Genomic DNA, 21,668 nt, shown 5'->3' with positions numbered 1-21,668 from the left:
ACAAACATATTTTTCTGTTGCTGCGTTTTTCTGTTGCATTTGTTTTATGTGTTTGTGTGTTTTTGGTTTTACATCATTCCTGTGTTTGCAGCGTTTTGCTGTTTGTGGCGCTTTTGCCCTTTTTGGCCACCGTAGAATGTAGCCAATACAATACACTTAGGCATTAATCATTAATACACTTGAAAAGTTTACAGTTATTTAATTTCTATCTCTGTAAATTTGAAGTCTGATTTTCAAAATGTTACAGTTGAGTGTGTAATAAAGTCAAAATATCATATGTAAAGCAGAGGTGATTTCCAGGCATGTTTTCACTCTGCAGATATAATAACAGTCAACAGACTCTTCTATTGGCTCCAGTTAGACCAACATTGATGCTTCATATGTTTGATTCTATGCAAACTCAGTGACCTTCCTTGTTACTCAGCTATAAAAACTTCCCATCAGGCTGTCAGTGGAGTTCACAGCACGTCAGTTTCAACATAAAACCATGTTCTCTGTAGCTCTGCTGCTGCTGTTGGCAGCTGGATGTGAGTCTCTCTGGATTTGTCAAAGTCAACAGTTCTTCTTTTGCAGTATAACTTGATCATTTGTTACAAAACATTTTCTTTTTTGCCAGGTGTGAAGTGTGAACAGTTGACACAGCCAGCCTCTGTGACTGTGCAGCCAGGTCAACGTCTGACCATCACCTGTCAGGTCTCTTATTCTGTTAGCAGCTACTACACAGCTTGGATCAGACAGCCTGCAGGGAAAGGACTGGAGTGGATTGGAATAAGAGCGGGATCCACAATATATTACAAAGATTCACTGAAGAACAAGTTCAGTATCGACTTAGACTCTTCCAGTAACACAGTGACTTTAAACGGACAGAATGTGCAGCCTGAAGACTCTGCTGTGTATTATTGTGCTGGAGGGACACAATGACACAAACCATCAGTAGACCTGAACAAAAACCCCTCAGTGCCTGAACACTTGTAACATGAAGCCACCAGAGGAGGAGCCCTCAGACCACTAATGATTTCTACACCAGTTCACTGTTACAGTGAAGAAACACTTATTATTAAGATCAGGCTGTTTCTCTCATTCGCTGACCTGAAGAAGGTCGTCCAGGCTGTCATTAAATATCATTGCACTGTATATCTTCCAATTTTGATTTTATTTACATTCAAGACACATCATGATTTCATGTCACATGGCTTTGATGCTCATATTTGATCCCTCATTGCAAACAGAGAACTTGTAACAGTAGATTTGTCATAATGAACTTATTGAAATTAATTCCCCTCTGAGCAGCTTTACAAGAATAATTGGTTTTCTAAAGGCTGTGTACTGAAATAAAGGTAAGACTTTATAATAAGGGTTTTATTTAAGTAAAAGTACATAGGTATTAGAAGCTAAATGTACTTAAGGGCCCTGCTCACAGTGTTATATACCATATATGCAGAGTTAAGAATCAAAAAGTATTTTTATCTTGGAGATGTATTTGATATATATCAAATCTATTATACAGATAAGCCCCTCCCTTACAAACTGCCAATGCAAATCCAGAGCTTTCAGAGGGTTTACTTCTGCAGCATCTGAGTTCACATCTTCAGTCTCAAGATGATGGACAAACTGTCTGTACTGCTGACAGCACTCTGTCTGCCCTGTACGTTGCTTCATGCTGTAATACTGATCAGAGAATGCACACATTTAATGTTCTGCTGTTTATTTCTCTCTCGTTCTCACTTGTGTCCTTTAACATCTGTTTCTTTGGCAGATTTGAATGTCCAGGGATTCGACAGCCACAGTCATCTAAGTAAGCAAATAAGCTTTACAAAAACCTCAAACAACTTATCTTCACAGTCACCAAAAGGGGGCAGCAGGAGATCTTAAAACCAGTGTGGCATCGTACCTACACATACAGAGAAACAAACACAATGTGAAAGCACCAGCTGAGGCTGTGGTTTGTCACTTCCTCTTTTTTATGGTTTAATGTACTTATCTACCACAATGCACTTGTTAATAATATTCCCATCTTTTAATCTATAAGGCAGGAGTGAAACATTTTCTCTTATATTTCAATAATTAAAGGTCCCATATTGTGGAAAGTGAGATTTCCATTTCTTGTGTGCTTATAAAGCAGGTAGGTGCTGTATAAATACTGTGAAAGTATCAAAAAGCTCATTCCACAGAGAAATGCACACAGCCAGTATTTAGAAACTGTGCCTTTAAACCAACTGTCAGAACTTCCATAAAGTTGTGATTGAACTGTACAGTCGCCACCATCAGCCATGCTCCCAGCACGACGCACCGGCTACAGGTTGGCCTGTCACTTAGAAACAGTCAGCCAATCAGGAGAGAGGCTCATTAATATTAATTAGATAAAATGCAAAACAAAATACCCTGTTCTTTCTCCAGAGAGAAGCACAAGAGAGGAGATGTCAAACTATGTTGAGATTTAAGTTTTTGGTACTTAAAACCACAAATATATCTTTATATGGACATCAAAACTTAAAAAAAAACACATGGGACCTTTAAAAGAAGAAATTGTAACTACAAAATAATGATTGAAATGACTTGCATTAAAATGTAATTAAAACGACTCACTTTAGGTGTATGGTAACTGATAAACTATTGTCGAGGTCTTCACATGATGCAGACTGTGGTCTATAATGTGGTCTTTAATAAGTGTTTGTCAACATGTTGCACAAATTATGCTGAAACATGCAAGAGGGACTCTTGGAGGAATGACTAATGTACAGTAAACATTCATTCTGCAGTTTCACCAAACATCAACTGAGATCCAAGTCAAATCCAGTTCCACACTGTGAGGAGGAGTCAATGCAAAACTCAGATGTCTTCCACCTCTACTTATCTGACTGCAGAGAGGATGACAGAGAACAGTGGACACACAGTTTAACATGATGGACTATAGGACAGGACTGCTGCTGTTAACTATCTGCTGGGCAGGTGAACATCTTCACTGATCTTGATTTGACATATTTTCATTTGTGTTGCCAATGTAACACATGACATGAATATCTTTCTTGGTTTAACAGGTGTTGATGGTCAGACTCTGACAGAATCTGAACCAGTGGTTAAAAGGCCTGGAGAATCTCACAGATTGACCTGTACAGCCTCTGGATTCACATTCAGCAGCTACTATATGAACTGGGTCAGACAGGCTCCTGGAAAAGGACTGGAGTGGATTGCCGCTATGTATGACAGTAGCTACATCTACCACTCTCAGTCATTTAAAGGCCGGTTTACCGTCTCCAGAGACAACAGCAGACAGCAGGTGTATCTGCAGATGAACAGTCTGAAGACTGAAGATTCTGCTGTTTATTATTGTGCTCGAGGCTCACAGTGACTGGAGTTGGTTGAGTAGCTGTACAAAATCCTACAATACAAATTTTTCAGGCTGGTGGAGCCTGTGCATTAAGTATTCATTGTATTTTTAATATTTTTTCATTTTAATTTTAATTTGTCGCATTGATTTCTTTATAAATTGTTCTATATGCTTCATTTTGATTAATTAAATAAAAAAAATAATATTAATAATAATAATAATAATAATAATAATTGTCCCTGCATTATACAAAGTCCAGAAAACTGTTCCTTGTATTTTATTACAACATATTTAACACATAAAAAACAAATTAAAGGTCACTTGTTGATAAAAGGGCCAAAGACAGCACAGTCTGGTCGCTGAAATTAAACTATTGCAAATATTAAACATTTATATAAATTAAGACACACACACAGTGTAAATTGTGTAGAATATAAAGTGAGTAATAATATGAGAGTGAAAAATAATGCTTTAACATAACTTTTATAAAAAGCAACATTCTGGTTTCTCCTTTTGTTTTATTGGGTGCACATCATCATTGTTATGCAAAGCTGACTACAATACTGCAGGTGTACAATACTAAATACATGAATTGTTTACAGTTATTTCATTTCTGTGACTGTAAACGTGAAGTCTGATTTTCAAAATGTTACAGTTGAGTGTGATTTCCAGACATGTTTTCACTCTGCAGATATAATAACAGCCAACAGACTCTTCTATTGGCTCCAGTTGACCAACATTGATGCTTCATATGTTTGATTCTATGCAAACTCAGTGACCTTCCTTGTTACTCAGCTATAAAAACTTCCCATCAGGCTGTCAGTGGAGTTCACAGCACGTCAGTTTCAACATAAACCATGTTCTCTGTAGCTCTGCTGCTGCTGTTGGCAGCTGGATGTGAGTCTCTCTGGATTTGTCAAAGTCAACAGTTCTTCTTTTGCAGTATAACTTGATCATTTGTTACAAAATATTTTCTTTTTTAACAGGTGTGAAGTGTGAACAGTTGACACAGCCAGCCTCTGTGACTGTGCAGCCAGGTCAAAGCCTGACCATCACCTGTCAGGTCTCTTATTCTCTGAGCAGCTGTCGCACACACTGGATCAGACAGTCTGCAGGAAAAGGACTGGTGTGGATTGCAAGTGCACATGTTGGATGGAGCACATATTACAAAGATTCACTGAAGAACAGGTTCAGTATCGACTTAGACTCTTCCAGTAACACAGTGACTCTAAACGGACAGAATGTGCAGCCTGAAGACTCTGCTGTGTATTACTGTGCCAGAGAGCCACATAGAGACACAATAACACAAACCATCAGAAGACCTGAACAAAAACCCCTCAGTTCCTGAACACTTGTAACATGAAGCCACCAGAGGAGGAGCCCTCAGACCACTAAAGATTTCAACACCAGTTCACTGTTACAGTGAAGGGAGAAACAGACATGATAAGAATTGAAAAAGGTAAATGAATAAACACGGTTCATCATAATATAGAATAATAATATCAAACACACAGTGGAGGCATTTTACAAAACATGTTTTCTATGTTTGTCTCAGAAATATAAATTATGGAATTTCTTTGTATTGACTGAAAAACATGGGTATTCATGGCATCCATGGACTGGAGAGTTACAGGTTATTCCTGTTTAATGCTTAATTAATATTCTCAAATGTATTCTTCACTATTATTGCTAATCAGGTTTTGGTTCCCATGAAATCTTGAACATGGTATGACTTATGAACACTTGAAAGACATTTTCTTGTAAGAAAATCACTATTTTAAAATAATGAAAAACATTTGTTAGGGTGATATTCAGTTATATTAAAATGAAATTAAAAATACTCACTTTAGGTGTATGGTAAAATTGACAAACTATTGTCGAGGTTTTCACATGATGCAGACTGTGGTCTATAATGTGGTCTTTAATAAGGGTCAACCAACTTAAATAATGTGTTTGTCAACCTGTTGCACAAATTATACTGAAACATGCAAGAGGGACTCTTGGAGGAATGACTAATGTACAGTAAACATTCATTCTGCAGTTTCATCAAACATCAACTGAGATCCAACTCAAATCCAGTTCCACACTGTGAGGAGGAGTCAATGCAAAACTCAGATGTCTTCCACCTCTACTTATCTGACTGCAGAGAGGATGACAGAGAACAGTGGACACACAGTTTAACATGATGGACTATAGGACAGGACTGCTGCTGTTAACTATCTGCTGGGCAGGTGAACATCTTCACTGATGTTCTATATAGCTTTAATTTATGTCATCTGCTTATTTCACATGATTTGTATCTTCTTGACAGATGTTGATGGTCAGACTCTGACAGAATCTGAACCAGTGGTTAAAAGGCCTGGAGAATCTCACAGATTGACCTGTACAGCCTCTGGATTCACATTCAGCAGCTACTATATGCACTGGATCAGACAGGTTCCTGGAAAAGGACTGGAGTGGGTTTCCAGGATTGAGCGTGATAGTGGTAGCAGCAAACTCTACTCTCAGTCAGTTCAAGGCCGGTTTACCATCTCCAGAGACAACAGCAGACAGCAGGTGTATCTGCAGATGAACAGTCTGAAGACTGAAGATTCTGCTGTTTATTATTGTGCTCGAGACTCACAGTGACTGGAGTTGGTTGAGCAGCTGTACAAAATCCTACACTACTCATCTTTACCACAATTATTTCACTAAAATAATTTTAATACCTTGAATTGAGAGAATAAATTATTTTTTAAAAACTTTTTCGCTGTTTGCTCTTGTCCTATAAAAGATCATGTTAATATGCATTTCAGTCAAACGACTCATCTTTGAAATGGTCATTACAGCAGTATAGCATCGTTAGATTTTGGCGTCAAGGCTCTGACTTCTTCACTCCCTACCTTCCTACCTTAAAGCAGAGGGAGAGCTGGGACATTTTGCAGCTTAAATAGACTGCCAGATTGGAAGGGTGCGCTTTGTTAGTGATTATGGAGAGTGAGACATATCATGTGTGTATAGCAGCGCAGCTCAAGTTGACTGCCTGAACTAGCTCTCAGGCTTCGCTCCATTTGCTTTTTTTGCACATCATCACACAAATTTAAGTTCCTAACTAGTTAATTTCCTCTTGAGAAGTTTTGTGTTTTTTCTGTATGTCTGCGACTTCAACCAGCCACAGTTTAAATGCTGAATCCTTTAAAATTAAACAAAAAAAAGAAAAAGTCAAAAAAATCCAGGCATTCAACCAGCTTCAGCAAACTCAAATTCAATTACATGATCTTGCTTTTACTACACTTGTGTCTGCATTAAGTTAATACAATGAAACCAATAAGTAAATCAGTCAATCTTACAATTTTTCATGATCTGGGGATTTCTGAATTAAACCGTTATAAAACCAAAGGAAGTGGCTAATATGTAACTCATTTGAGTCAAATTTTATTACAAAAAATCAACATCTGTCTATCTATCAACACTACAACTCCAAAATGTCTGACTGTTAAAATGCAAATTCACACACTGATACACAATCCCCACCCATTCTGCCTGCACAATATATATCCTTCATCATAACCTTTGCAGTTGCAGACTCAGACAGTCTGACAGCTGTACAAAGTCTCTTCCTCTTGGCTCTCAAAAAACTGCCCGTTAAAAGGCAGAAACCTAGGACAGATCCTTCGGCTCTAGGTGGGTGGTCTGTCTCGACCAGTTGGGGTGAAAGAGAGAGAGAGAGAGAGAGAGAGAGAGAGAGAGAGAGAGAGAGAGAGAGAGAGAGGTGCACAGCAACAACAGTAGCAACAACTACACTAATAGTAGTGACTGATGATGATGAACATGACAGCAACGATGGGGGACAATGAGCAGTGACAACAGCAACAACAGTAACCGTAAACTGAACCTCACTGATCCCTGCGTGAGAAGCACTGAAGCATGTCAGCCCTTTGAAAACAGTTTACCACTGAATGACTGATTATCACTGAAATATATTTATTAAATAAAAAACAGTTTGCCACTGAATGATGGCCAATCATCAATGAAATATATTTCATCATAAAAAATATTTGTCAGTGTTTATCATGACTCACAGCAATGTCTGCTTTTATAATCAGACAACCTTCCTGTAATTACAGCATTAATTAAAGTACAAAACTTAAAAAGGCACTGTATCATTCACACATTCACACAACCTATATCAACTTCATGAGACCTAGTTTTACAATGAATTCAAATATGAGTGACAGGGTACATATATGTTTTCTTTGTGATATTATAAAGGGTGTTGTTTAAAGACATTTTCAATACTACATTGCTAATGTCATATTCATAAGTACAAATCATAAATTAATGTTTTAGTTTGTAAATTTGGTTTGAAAAGAGAAAGAAGCTGAAAAACATTAGATCAGAAAATAAAATAAAATCACAGTTTTCACCTGGTTGAATACTTTAAACTATCAGTATAAACATTTCTCCACATAAATTACTGTACATATTCCTCTTTAGCTGATGTGTTATATCTATAGTTCTTATAGTTGATTTTTTTCCCTTCTATCACCACATCAACTAACTATATTTGTATATTATGTGATTGAATTTTCTCCTCCCTGTGAGGAGGAGTCAATGCAAAACTCAGATGTCTTCCACCTCTACTTATCTGACTGCAGAGAGGATGACAGAGAACAGTGGACTCACAGTTTAACATGATGGACTATAGGACAGGACTGCTGCTGTTAACTATCTGCTGGGCAGGTGAAGATCATATCTGATCTTTATTTCATATATTTTCATTTGTGCTGCCAGTGTAACATATGACATGAATGTCTTTTTGGTTTAACAGGTGTTGATGGTCAGACTCTGACAGAATCTGAACCAGTCTCTGGATTCACATTCAGTGACTACTATATGCACTGGGTCAGACAGGCTCCTGGAAAAGGACTGGAGTGGGAATGCAGATTCTTGCATGGCTCATTTTCTTGATAAGTCCTATCTGCTGTTAGAGATGGGTTTGTAAAACAGGTTGGTAGCGATGCTAAGGTACGTGTTTGGGTCTATACTGTCAGCTGATGAGGTGGAAAATGTTGCCAGTGGCTACTTGCTACAGGATGGTGTTTTGGTGCCCCATGGTGAGGATTTGTTGGGAATCCCATTTTTCAAGTTGTAGTTCTATTCAAATATCGCAGTCATGTGTTAGGGCTTGATCATGATGGGTCAGGGCACTTAGGCATCCGGAAAACACATGACAGGATTTTGCGCCTTTTTTTGCCACAACTAAAAAAGGATGTTTCTGTACATATTAAAAACACTCGTACTGGGGCGTCCAGCTAGCTCAGTTGGTAGAGCCCATGTACCAAGGCTGAGTCCTTGCTGCAGCAGCCCGGGGATCGAATCTGACCTGCAGCCCTTTGCTGCGTGTCATCCCCTCTCTCTGCCCCCCTTTCCTGTCTATCTCCAGCTGTCACTATCAATAAAAAAGGCAATAAAATACAAACAAAAAAACTGTTGTACTTGTCACGTAACTGGTAAGCCCCATCAGGTCATTAAACCCGCTCTGCTGCAGCCGATTCTAGCTATCAGTCAACCATTTGAGTACTTGATCATTGATTGTGTGGGGCTACTGCCCTGCGCGAGGTCTGGAGGCCAGTATTTGCTTACAGTTATGTGTCAGAATGACCAGGGATCTAACTTTTCTTCACACCTTATGGCCCAAGTGTTAAAACTGTCAAAGTCAAGGTGCTTTGGAGCATTTTCACCAAACACTTAAGTCTCTGTTGCGTGCATATTGTACAGAGATGAATGGGGACTGGGAGGAGGGGCTACCATGGCCGCCTTTAGCTGCATGGGAAGTGCAGGAAAGTACAGGGTTTAGCCCAAATGATCTAGTGTTCGGCCACACCATTAGGGGTCCACTGTCTGTATTAAAGGATGGGTTAAAGGAGTCAGATCCGCCCACCAATCTTATTGACTATGTCTCTGGGTTTAGGCATCGTCTATATGCTGCAGGGGAGTTGATGAAAAAGAGGTATCCTTTGGGAGCTCAGTACTGGCTCTTTCTCCTCCCTGAGACAACCATTTGGTTTTGGGGTTTGACGGTTTGATTGTGTTGCTGCATCTTAATACAACACAGCACTCATACACTTCTCGTCTCATGCAATCACTTACACCACTGATCCCACTCATTTCTCATACTACTGTTAGTTTAGGTTAATTCTTTTCCTTAATAAATAATTTGTTAATTGGCTTTGTTGTGTGCGTCTCCCTCCTTTTGTCATGGCTGTATGGCCCGATTTGTGACACCCTATTACTCCCATTTGGTTGTAGGGGTTACACTACTATTTAATTAGAAAGGTAATTAATCACTGGAGATTAATAATACACTCGTAAATGGGGCACCACCTCCGTTGTTTAGCTACTGGAATAATCCGGAGGAAATTATTCCACAGATCTAATCAAATCAATTTCAAATCAATTTATTAAATTCCAAAATCTATATTTAATCTCAATATTTCTGAAGTAGTGATTTCTTTTACACAATTCATTGATTTCCCCGCATCAAATCAAACCGGCACCGACAAGGACATACGGTTATATATGTTTATTAACTAAACTAATGCAGAGTAAATAGCATGAAATGACAATTCAAACAAATGACAACAAGTAACAGAGTAAGGGGACAATATATGAATTATTACTATTAGGTGATTCAGGTGCGATGGTGGATTTTGCGATGCGGCAGTAAGTTTAAAATATTACGAGAGTAAATTTTAGAACTGAGAGGCCCTAATCGAAAATTCTCTTAAACTTAAAAGATGGGAATCAAAGCATACAGACAGACACCAGCTCTTTTTCATGTGTGTGAATCTGGCCGTGTACCGGAGAGTCAGCCTACTTTGCTTGTAGATGGAACTTGGAAGGATTCCAGGTCCTTGGCTTTTAACTCAACTGCGGCTTTGCGTCACTGATCCAACAGGCTGAGGGAAGTTGCGTCTCCTCCCTGGTACCAGTGGCAATCTCTCCAAAAGGCCCAGCGCGGGGTGTGCGCTAGTGAGCGTTGGGGGCAAGGTGGCTGGAGAATAATGTCTTTGTCCGGCTGGAAACGTTTATACGTCTTCTTGAGCAGTCAACTACTGCGACGTCCTTCTGGCTGATGATAAAAGTCTTAGAGTGGTTGGTCTTCAGCTTTGACTGTAAACTCATTCAGCTTCTTGTTTGAAATTAACTGGAGGATGAAACGCTGGCCTGGCGAATTCTCCGTCGGAACCAAGTCCAAGAATTTGATTAAATTCACTTTCTGTGAATCAGGCAACAATACTTGACGATAAGACTACAAAAATCTAAAAGAAGAAATTTGTTTGTGTCTTGAGCTTTCAAAATAAAAGTACTTAGAAAAGTACTTTAGCACAGCAAGTTATTACTTGAAGAAAAATTCAACACGTGTCGCAAACGAAGTAAAATAAAGTACGGAAATTAAAAGTAAGAGCAAGAATAAATAACGAGTGGATCCAACACTCTTAGAAGGAAGACATGATCAGAAGAGTAAGAGAGAGAGGGAGTGACCGGAGTCTATCTCGTATATCTTTTATTCTGGAGGCGGAACTGGACGAGAGGAGCTGACCGTGCGCGTCACTTCCTTTCGCGATATTTTGATATTCGTAACTTTATAATTATTGTGCCTGGAAAAGCACAATACTACTCTTCCCCATACTTATAATTTTTTATTCTTCTGTACGTTTTTCGGCGCACTTCTCCTCCCGCAGTTTTGGTCGCACGTACACAAAAAAGGTATCAAAACGTGCGGCTCGTTGAGGACATTAATGCTGTGACTTTTCTAAGCGTTTCGCCAAACAGTTTGCCGATAAATCGCCAAAAACCGGTCCAAAAAATGAATGGGTGTGTATTGCGAGAATCTTCAACTGCCAGAGTGCGTGACATCATCGCTGGAGTGTGGGGAGAGCGAAACATTTGACAAAAAATACATTTGTAAACTGCTATCAAGGCCACAAATGTCACTCTACAGAAATAATTTATAGATAGAGACGTAGGTAAATCCGTTGGTGTCGCAGTGATACCACTGCTGAAGCTGTCAGACAAATAGTTTTGGTGGGAGACGCACTGATGCGCCAGCAACGCCCTCTCACGGCCCCATCTACTCCCATGTTAAAATGTAGAGGAGAAATGTTTAAAGGAGCTCGTTGAACCTCTTCTCTCTCAATCTCCCCAGGTCACATTTTTTATCTTTAGCCACTGAAACTCGGCAGTGCTATAGTCAACAAGATGACGACGCTCACGGTCTTTAAGGTTTTCATTTCGGTCGTTCCTGGCCATGGGTTCGAGGGGATTCATTTTAAATGTTTCTGTCTCTCTCAAGTCTCAAGTGCTGTGGTCTCCCCTGGTTGCCACGACAACAAAGGCCTGCCTGTGAACACACACACATAGCTAGCTACAGAGGAGTGCTAGCTAAAGATAATTAGAAGGTGGCTAACAAGCAAACAGTTTAAAGCTGAATGATTTTAATATTAACACAAAATAAGTGCAATGCACTTTAAATATTTGACCCTGCTATGAGCTGTTCCTTCAGGAGCATAATACAATTAAACACATTAACCAAAGCTAGCGTTTAGCGCGTAGTTAAGCGCTAGCTTTGGTTAATGTGTTTATGTGTGCTAGCTCTAGCTAGCTAGCTAAAGATAATTAGAAGGTAGAAGACGGTATTAGAAGGCTAGCTAGCACATAACTGTAGAAACACAAGAAAAAAAACTCATCATATCTCAACAGTCTTCTTGTTAATTCGGCATCAATATAATACATAAATACAAACTTTTTGACCGACTTTGTCGCATCAACTCTTTACCAGCCTCACTATTTCAGTGGGAGAAGACCGTAAGAATAGATGGAAAAAACAAGATTTGTCATTAAAATACGTGGTTGTTAATGGATCACGCGTACGCCGAATTAAACACAGGTGTCTCCCCTCATTGTACTGTAAACTACTCGGCAGTGTCAGTAATGTATGGGCCAGTGTCACGGGCCAGAGCAAGGCACAATCAAAATTTCTTTAGGAATTTTCTAGTTTATTCCTATCGTCTCTAAAAGTTTCGAAATCATAATTCACCATTCACAGAACCCACCATGACTTTATACATAGTTCACATGTTTTAACATAGCATTACCGAAATTACTTAATGTAAAGGAAAAGTAGAGCTGATTAAAATCATTAAATCACTAATCATTAAACATGTATATAAAGCAGCACTGAGGGATTGTACATATTTCGTATAGTGCTAGCTTAATCCTTGTTACAAAAATTATGTGTCAGGCATTTACTATTTGGAATAATACACAATTGTAAAACAAAATCTGTTTTGAAGATACCTTACGCTATACCAGAATCTTACCAAAAGGTGGCACTGTGGCTCCATCAAACATTCAGACATTTCACACATGATTTTGTAACTTAGTCCAATCTGAAGACAGAAACATCAGACAAACATTACATTTGCGACCTTCTCATGCTGGATGGCAATCTGTTAATTAGGAGAAGATGACATTTTATCATAATACTCCAACAGAACTAAATCTATATCCGTGCAACTGTTGTTACTGCTTCCTAGATTGGAATGTCCACTATCAAAAGAGAACATTGTAATTTACACTTTAGAGGAAGGGGTGTCAGAATGCCAGATGTGGGTTCCAGAGGAGTTTCTCTCTGGAGGTGGACCTGTCAGACTAAAAGAGATGTAAACACATTTCAGGGATATCTAACCCTGATTTACAATCAAAAAGGCACTTAATTATCACACACGATCCGCTTTAGGTGTAGGGTGTTGTTCTGATCTGTGGAGAAGTCGGTGTTCTGTTAAAGAGGATAAAGCAAATTGACACCTAGAGATCCCATCTGAGAATCTGAAAAGAACCAGGCTCTCTGTGCAAGAGACTGTCGGCGCCACAGTCTCACCTCCCCTCCTGGGTCAAAAAGGTGTTACAGTGAAGATAAAGAAATCTTGATTCAATTTAATAGGCAACTTTTAACTGCTAAGTAAACACATTAGTAACTGAATCAGCAGTCTTCTGATAAATTGTAAAACTGCTGAATTTTTTTAATTCATTAATTATCCAGAATTTGAATGTGATTTTGATCTTATTAAACCATCTAATCTTGATGTTATTATGATATTTTTTCCACTTTTGTAACATTTTGCATGATTAAAATTAATTTGGCTCAAGTCACAGCTCTGACTAAACAACAAGCAATGACCAGTCTGGTTCTCTACACACTGTGAGGAGGAGTCAATGCCTAAACGTGTGAGTTATGAAGTTAAAATAGGGTTCAGCTTTAATTTTCTGTTTCTTTTATCTCTGTATAGGGCAACTGAATATTTGTGCAAGAGCAAAAGCTAAAGGTCAACAGTATGACATAATGACAGTAACATTTCATGCAAATTCAATTAAACTGACTTCTAAAAATTGATTCCAGTTTCACCAAAATACTGAAAGCCAAGTCCAATCTCATTCTCTCCTCCCTGTGAGGAGGAGTCAATGCAAAACTCAGATGTCTTCCACCTCTACTTATCTGCCTGCAGAGAGGATGACAGAGAACAGTGGACACACAGTTTAACATGATGGACTATAGGACAGGACTGCTGCTGTTAACTATCTGCTGGGCAGGTGAAGATTTTATCTGACCTTAATTTGAAGTTGTCTTCAAAATGCTTCCAGCTTAAAGCAACTGACCACTGTATATTTGTTTTATCTTGACAGGTGTTGATGGTCAGACTCTGACAGAATCTGAACCAGTGGTTAAAAGGCCTGGAGAATCTCACAGATTGACCTGTACAGCCTCTGGATTCACATTCAGCAGCTACTATATGCACTGGATCAGACAGGATCCTGGAAAAGGACTGGAGTGGATTGCCTGGATTGAGAGTGGTAGTGGTAGCAGCAAACTCTACTCTCAGTCAGTTTAAGGCCGGTTTACCATCTCCAGAGATGACTCCAGCAGACAGCAGGTGTATCTGCAGATGAACAGTCTGAAGACTGAAGATTCTGCTGTTTATTATTGTGCTCGACACAGTGACACAGGAAGGAGCAACGCTGTACAAAAACCTCCAGTACTTATCTTTACTGGACTTTTTTCTTTTGTCGTCATTGTTTTGAAAACGGAAATATTATTATTCACCACCAACATGAATCATTAAAAAAATAAAATGTTTTAATCAGTTCCTCACAAAACATCCAAGGGCAGCACAACAGTTGGTTGAAATCATTGTCCAAAATGAATCAAATAAATATTACATGTACGCATTTCAGGAATATTAACCCTCAACCAAACATATCAGGAGTACTGACTGGGGTCCCTGGGAGCCAAGAATAAACTACTCTAAGAGACAGACAGAAAAATGTTAACTTTCTTTTGAAAACATTAGTTATGCAGTTATTGTCATCTGAAAAGAAACAGATAATTATTATTTTGGGAAAGCTATAGTTAACTGGCATATTGGGTAAAAGACAGATTACATCTGATAGTGATACTTCAAATTAGGACCAATGATACAAATTAAGTTTTTTACAAATATAAAATAACATAAATATATACAATGAATAATATGAAGTCAATAAATAAAAATCGATTGACAAAATCATGAAAAATTGGAATGATATAATAAAGCCCCTTTGTGATTTGACAACAATTTAACCTCTTGGATCAGTGGGATTTAAGATTAATGTTTATATGATTTGGTTAAGTCACAATTATGAGAGTGAAAAATAATGTTGCAGTTCCCATTATAAAAACACTAGATGGCAGTCAGTGTCAAGTTTCTCTCTCCTCTGTCACTATAAGGAGACTCTCATATCTGCTTATCTCACTGATCTCAACTGACTGACACTCAAACCCTGGACTGAACTAGAGTTTTATACTCACACCCTTTGTGAGCTCGCTTCACCACAACACTAATAGAACATTTGAAGTGCTGGATCAGCAGTGACTGCAGCTTCATGTGTTCATTTAGTTTGGAGTTCACACTGAACTGAAGACACTCAGAAAAAGAAGAAAGACTGAACAACATCTTTATTGTTGGTGTTTCTGTCTGTTTTTAACTCTCTCTCTCTCTCTCTCTCTCAGAGTCCAGCACTCCTTCTTCTCTCACAGATTTAGTCTTTATGTATCAACACTGTAACTCCAAAATGTCTGACTGGTAAAATGCAAATTCACACACTGATACACAATCCCCACCCATTCTGCCTGCACAATATATATCCTTCATAATAACCTTTGCAGTTGCAGACTCAGCCAAGTTCCCACCATGACAGCTGTACAAAGTCTCTTCCTCTTGGCTCTCATTTCAGGTGAGTGAAGTCGGTGTCCAGCTGAGGAGAAAATGAGCTTTGGATGTCTACTTGCTCCCCGTCATCTAAACTCTGTGTCTCTTTCAGCTGCTCAGGGTCAGTCCCTCACCTCCTCAGAGCCAGTGGTCAGCAGAGCTGAGAACCAGTCACTCTGTCCTGTAAAGTGGAAGGACTCATTCTGGCTTGGCTGCACTGGATTCGTCAGAAACCAGGGAAAGGACTGGAATGGATCGGACGCATTGATAGCGGAACTGGCACAATATTTGCCCAAAGTCTCCAAGGCCAGTTTTCCATCACCAAAGACACCTCCAAAAACCTTGTGTCCTTAGAGGTGAGGAGTCTGAAACAAGAAGACTCTGCAGTTTATTATTGTGCACGAGAGCCACAGTGACACACCAGACTGCAACGCTGCACAAACACTGAACAACACTGATCCCTGTGTGAGAAGCACTGAAGCTTGTCAGCCCTTTGAAAACAGTTAACCACTGAATGACTGATTATATCTGAAATATATTTATTAAATAAAAAACTGTTTTTCAGTGTGTGCACCTGCATTTAAAAGTAGACAACCCTATTTAATTACAGCATTATAATATTATTATTACAACATCCTTTAAAAAAGCTTTACATCATTCAATATTAATTTTTTTATATATTAACCTCCACTTACTTCATGAGCTTTAAAAGTTATTTTTACAGCAAGTTCATCAAGTTTGTTGAACCAATCATCTAAGTGCTGACATTTTAGTCCATATACGCTCTTCACGTCTCGTCTTTACATTTTCATTTGATTTAAATATAATCCAAAAGATTATCAGAATCAGAATGTATTAATATGTGTGCGTAAGTAGGCTTTATATGTATGTGTGTGTTTCAGTATATGTGTATAGTAGCTATGAATACTTGGACAGGACAGTTGATCCATCTTTTATAGGCTGTCAGTGTCCTTCTCTATGCAAAGTGAACTTCCTCACAGTCTGCTATAAAGACTTTATTTCATGCTGTCAGTTGCAGCAGAAGAAGAGAAGCTCCCATCAGATCACCTTCAATACCAACCATGTTCTCTGTAGCTCTGCTGCTGCTGCTGGCTGCTGGATCCTGTGAGTCTCACTGAGGCAGAGACACTGACAGTATGATCACAGCACACTGACTGTTCACTGTTATCACACTGATTCAATATTCAACATGTTTTCCTCCACAGGTGTAAAGTGTGAACAGTTGACACAGCCAGCCTCTGTGACTGTGCAGCCAGGTCAACGTCTGACCATCACCTGTCAGGTCTCTTATTCTCTGGGCAGCTATCGCACACATTGGATCAGACAGCCTGCAGGGAAAGGACTGGAGTGGATTGGAGGCAAATATACTGGAGATTCATATTACAAAGATTCACTGAAGAACAAGTTCAGTATCGACTTAGACTCATCCAGTAACACAGTGACTCTAAACGGACAGAATGTGCAGCCTGAAGACTCTGCTGTGTATTACTGTGCCAGAGAGACACAATAACACAAACCATCAGTAGACCTGAACAAAAACCCCTCAGTGCCTGAACACTTGTAACATGAAGCCACCAGAGGAGGAGCCCTCAGACCACTAATGATTTCAACACCAGTTCACTGTTACAGTGAAGAGAGAAACAGACATGATAAGAATTGAAAAAGGTAAAGGAATATATATATTTTTTATTATAATATGGAATAAAAATACAAAAACAACAAACATACAATGGAGTCATTTTACAAAACATGTTTTCTCTGTCTGCCTCACAAATATAACTTATGGAATTTCTTTGTATACACTGAAAAACATGGGTATTCATGGCATCCATGTTCTCGACAGTATTCTTTACTTTTATCATATAATCAGGTTTTTGTTCCCCTAAAATCTTGAAAATGGAATGACTTATGAAGTGTGTTATTTGATATTAATTTACATTAAAATGTAGCCTAATTAAAAATACTCACTTTAGGTGTATGGTAAAATTGATAAACTATTGTTGAGGTCTCCACATGATGCAGACTGTGGTCTTTAATAAGGGTCAACCAACTTAAATAATGCGTTTGTCAACCTGTTGCACACATTATACTGAAACATGCAAGAGGGACTCTTGGAGGAATGACTAATGTACAGTAAACATTTATTCTGCAGATTCACCAAACATCAACTGAGATCCAAGTCAAATCCAGTTCCACACTGTGAGGAGGAGTCAATGCAAAACTCAGATGTCTTCCACCTCTACTTATCTGACTGCAGAGAGGATGACAGAGAACAGTGGACACACAGTTTAACATGATGGACTATAGGACAGGACTGCTGCTGTTAACTATCTGCTGGGCAGGTGAACATCTTCACTGATCTTGATTTGACATATTTTTATTTTTACTAACAATGTAACACATGACATGCATCTTTCTTGGTTTGACAGGTGTTGATGGTCAGACTCTGACAGAATCTGAACCAGTGGTTAAAAGGCCTGGAGAATCTCACAGATTGACCTGTACAACCTCTGGATTCACATTCAGCAGCTACTATATGCACTGGGTCAGACAGGCTCCTGGAAAAGGACTGGAGTGGATTGCCACTGTTGATACTGGTAGCTACATCTACTACTCCCAGTCAGTTCAAGGCCGGTTTACCATCTCCAGAGACAACAACAGACAGCAGGTGTATCTGCAGATGAACAGTCTGAAGACTGAAGATTCTGCTGTTTATTATTGTGCTCGAGAGCCACAGTGACTGGAGTTGGTTGAGCAGCTGTACAAAATCCTACAGCACTATTTTTTAGTAATTGGTAGAGCCCAATCAAGATAAAAAAAAAGAAAATAGTATTCATCGTATACTTGTTATTGTTCATTTTTTCATATTTATTTTATATATATTGTTTTATATTTACAATGTTATGTAACACATATTTTGTTTTAAATAAGACATTATACAAAGTTCTTAAAGTTGGTCCTTAGAAAATGTATTGATAATATATTAAAACCTATTAAACATTAAGAATATAAAAAACACAATAAAGATAACTTGTTATCTTACACTGGATATTTTGATAGTTGATATTTTTCTATCCTAAACAAAAGTCTTGTGTTAACTTCATTCAGCACAATTTAAACACTAAAGTTTGACTATAAGGTGTTCACCATCAGCAGTGACTGCAGCTCCATCTGTTAGTGTCAGCTCATCTCAGCAGACAGGAAGTAGATCTCGAGATGAACAGCAGGAAGCCTGAAGGAGCTGCTGTGTGTTCTTGTGCTTGTGAGACTGATTGAAGATGGATGAACAACTAATCCTGCAGTAACAAACATTTTCTGGGATTTTTGAGCAAAAAACTTCCAGATACTCTGAACCTAAAATGATACACATTTACTGATGTATGATAGCATTTTACATTGTTTCACGAGAAATAGTTTGATGCAAAAGAAAAGGGAAATACAAATATAATTGCCCATAATTAATTGGATAAAAGGTAACTACTCCCTGTAGGCAGGAATCAACATGTGTTACAGTTTCATGAGTTTTTATTTTTATTTTGTTTGGAAATAAAAAACATAACAAACAAGAAACAAAAGTCAACTAAATGTAAGCTGCAGTGATAAACACAAAAGTTATTTCAATGAACTACGAAAGTTTTCAGCTAAGTTAAAGGATTTAGTCTTCTGCATTTGTCACACTGGTTTGTTTGTTTCTCTGTATGTCTTCAAACATCTGCAAACACTGCAACCATTAAAGGTATGTTATGCAAACCAGCATCAGACTGACATTTCAATAAACTTTACATCACCATGGCTGCATTAAGTAAGTATGGTAAATGACCAAATAAATGAAGAAACAATTCCACATTACAAAGAGACTGTGCTCATATATTTGAAGTTAATCATGAAAGTGATGTAGGAGGTGCTGACAGTGAATAAAACAACTGACATTATAATTAAAGTGTGTTTTCATCATTTAAAAACAGGATAAACACACTGTAAACACAGCTTATAGAAAGCAACATTTTTCATCCATTTTATTTAATGGGTATACATCATCATTGTTTTTGCAATGCTGATTTTTAAAAAATGTTTTCAATCATCCATGAGTTGTGATGATATTCACATTGAGATTAGCAATAATGATCAATAAATGTTGTTTGCTATTATAGTAGAATTACGTAATGTTTAATACAAGATTATTGTAATACAATACATTTAGACATTAAATGTTTCTAGTTAATAAAAAGTTAAATTTTTGTAAATGCAGGGACATTTTCATAATGTTAAAGTTCAGTGTGTAATAAAGTTAAAATATCATATGTAAAGCAGAGGTGATTTCCAGGCATGTTTTCACTCTGCAGATATAATAACAGTCAACAGACTCTTCTATTGGCTCCAGTTAGACCAACATTGATGCTTCATATGTTTGATTCTATGCAAACTCAGTGACCTTCCTTGTTACTCAGCTATAAAAACTTCCCATCAGGCTGTCAGTGGAGTTCACAGCACGTCAGTTTCAACATAAACCATGTTCTCTGTAGCTCTGCTGCTGCTGTTGGCAGCTGGATGTGAGTCCCTCTGGATTTGTCAAAGTCAGCAGTTCTTCTTTTGCAGTATAACTTGATCATTTGTTACAAAACATTTTCTTTTTTAACAGGTGTGAATTGTGAACAGTTGACACAGCCAGCCTCTGTGACTGTGCAGCCAGGTCAACGTCTGACCATCACCTGTCAGGTCTCTTATTCTCTGGGCAGCTATCACACAGCTTGGATCAGACAGCCTGCAGGGAAAGAACTGGAGTGGATTAGTTTTGATACGAACATCAAAGATTCACTGAAGAACAATTTCAGTGTCACCTTGGACTCTTCCAGTAACACAGTGACTCTAAATGGACAGAATGTGCAGCCTGAAGACTCTGCTGTGTATTACTGTGCCAGAAGACACACAGTGAGAGATAATAACAGGCGAGTCATACAAAAACTACTTCCTCTATTTACAACCACTGAGAACATTCACTTTGTACAGTATCACTGTTCTTAACTGTAATTGGTTCAAGGTTTAATTTAATTGTCATAGTAAAATACAGGATTGCACAATGAAAAGCAATTGATGAATGAATTATTAAAATAAAAAAGAACATCATTTAAGACTAAATTATATATATATATATAATTATATATAGGAAGATATACAGTTTCACGCACACAAAATATATAAGTAAGTAAAGTGTTATTTATGAAGTACTTTACAGTTACAAAGTTTTTCACAAACAAACAAATAAACAAATAAAAATGAAAAAAATGAAAAGTTAACATAAATTAAGCACAATAAGAGAGAGACCAAACTAAAACACAAAAAGACAGGGCAGGAGATCTATAAATAGCCTTGTCCATAGAGATTGGTTTCTAGAAGCTACTTAAAACAGTCCAACGATTAATTTCAGTGATTGGGGAAGATGATTCCAGAGGTTGGAGCTAAAACAGCAGACAGCAGTCATCTTTTGTTTTGCAGTTGGAACGAGGGATGAAGGGCCAATATTTGAAGATCGGAGTAGTCGGAAAGTGAAATGAGGAACAGACGGTGATCAGAAGTTTAACTGGAGACAAAGTCATGAAGTGTTTTCTGTGTAATCAGCAGGATCTTATAATGAATTCAGAATTTCATGGGAAGCCATGCAGTGAAATGTATAGATAGTTTTTAATTAAGCCGTGAAAACTGGCTCTGTCAGGGTTCTGAGGGGAACCCAGAAGCAGATCGGACAAGAGGTTGTGTTTAAACGGTTTATTAGACAACGAGTGAATAGTGAAAAAAAGGGGAAGCTGGCAGGCGAGAGTGGGATTCCAGAGGTGGGGGTGATCGAGAGAGTGGCTGGCTGGTAGACCTGGAGTGTGGGGATCCAGTGGCTGGCTTACAGGAGGCGTGGGCTGAGTGGACAGGGTTCCAGACCTGAGTCCCGGGAATGATTCCTGAGGCAGAGAGACACGGTTAGTTGCATACAAAAACAGACGGCAAGAGAACGGCTCAGGCAGGCAGAAGCAGACAGGCAA

The 21,668-nt window shown here is 38.4% G+C and overlaps 1 pseudogene and 3 gene segments (V, D, J or C); all 4 read left to right on the top strand.

Annotated features, from left to right (window-relative positions):
* Positions 1–3,957: 3,957 nt before the first annotated feature.
* On the top strand, positions 3,958–4,787 carry LOC127363876 (immunoglobulin heavy variable 3-53-like). The segment is given in 2 exon segments: positions 3,958–4,225; positions 4,315–4,787. Coding segments are annotated over 2 exon segments (402 nt in total).
* Positions 4,788–5,400: 613 nt separating this feature from the next.
* LOC127363877 (immunoglobulin heavy variable 3-30-3-like) lies at positions 5,401–6,072 on the top strand. The segment is given in 2 exon segments: positions 5,401–5,559; positions 5,640–6,072. Coding segments are annotated over 2 exon segments (366 nt in total).
* Positions 6,073–15,581: 9,509 nt separating this feature from the next.
* On the top strand, positions 15,582–16,060 carry LOC127363894 (immunoglobulin heavy variable 3-74-like; annotated as a pseudogene).
* Positions 16,061–17,800: 1,740 nt separating this feature from the next.
* Positions 17,801–18,436, top strand: LOC127363887 (Ig heavy chain V region 6.96-like). The segment is given in 2 exon segments: positions 17,801–17,981; positions 18,069–18,436. Coding segments are annotated over 2 exon segments (360 nt in total).
* Positions 18,437–21,668: the final 3,232 nt, after the last annotated feature.

This window comes from Dicentrarchus labrax, unplaced genomic scaffold (assembly GCF_905237075.1).
Source record: "Dicentrarchus labrax unplaced genomic scaffold, dlabrax2021, whole genome shotgun sequence".
NCBI lineage: Eukaryota > Metazoa > Chordata > Actinopteri > Moronidae > Dicentrarchus > Dicentrarchus labrax.
The sequence above is the reverse complement of the archived record's forward strand: the minus strand, read 5'-3'. Positions and strand labels throughout refer to the sequence as shown.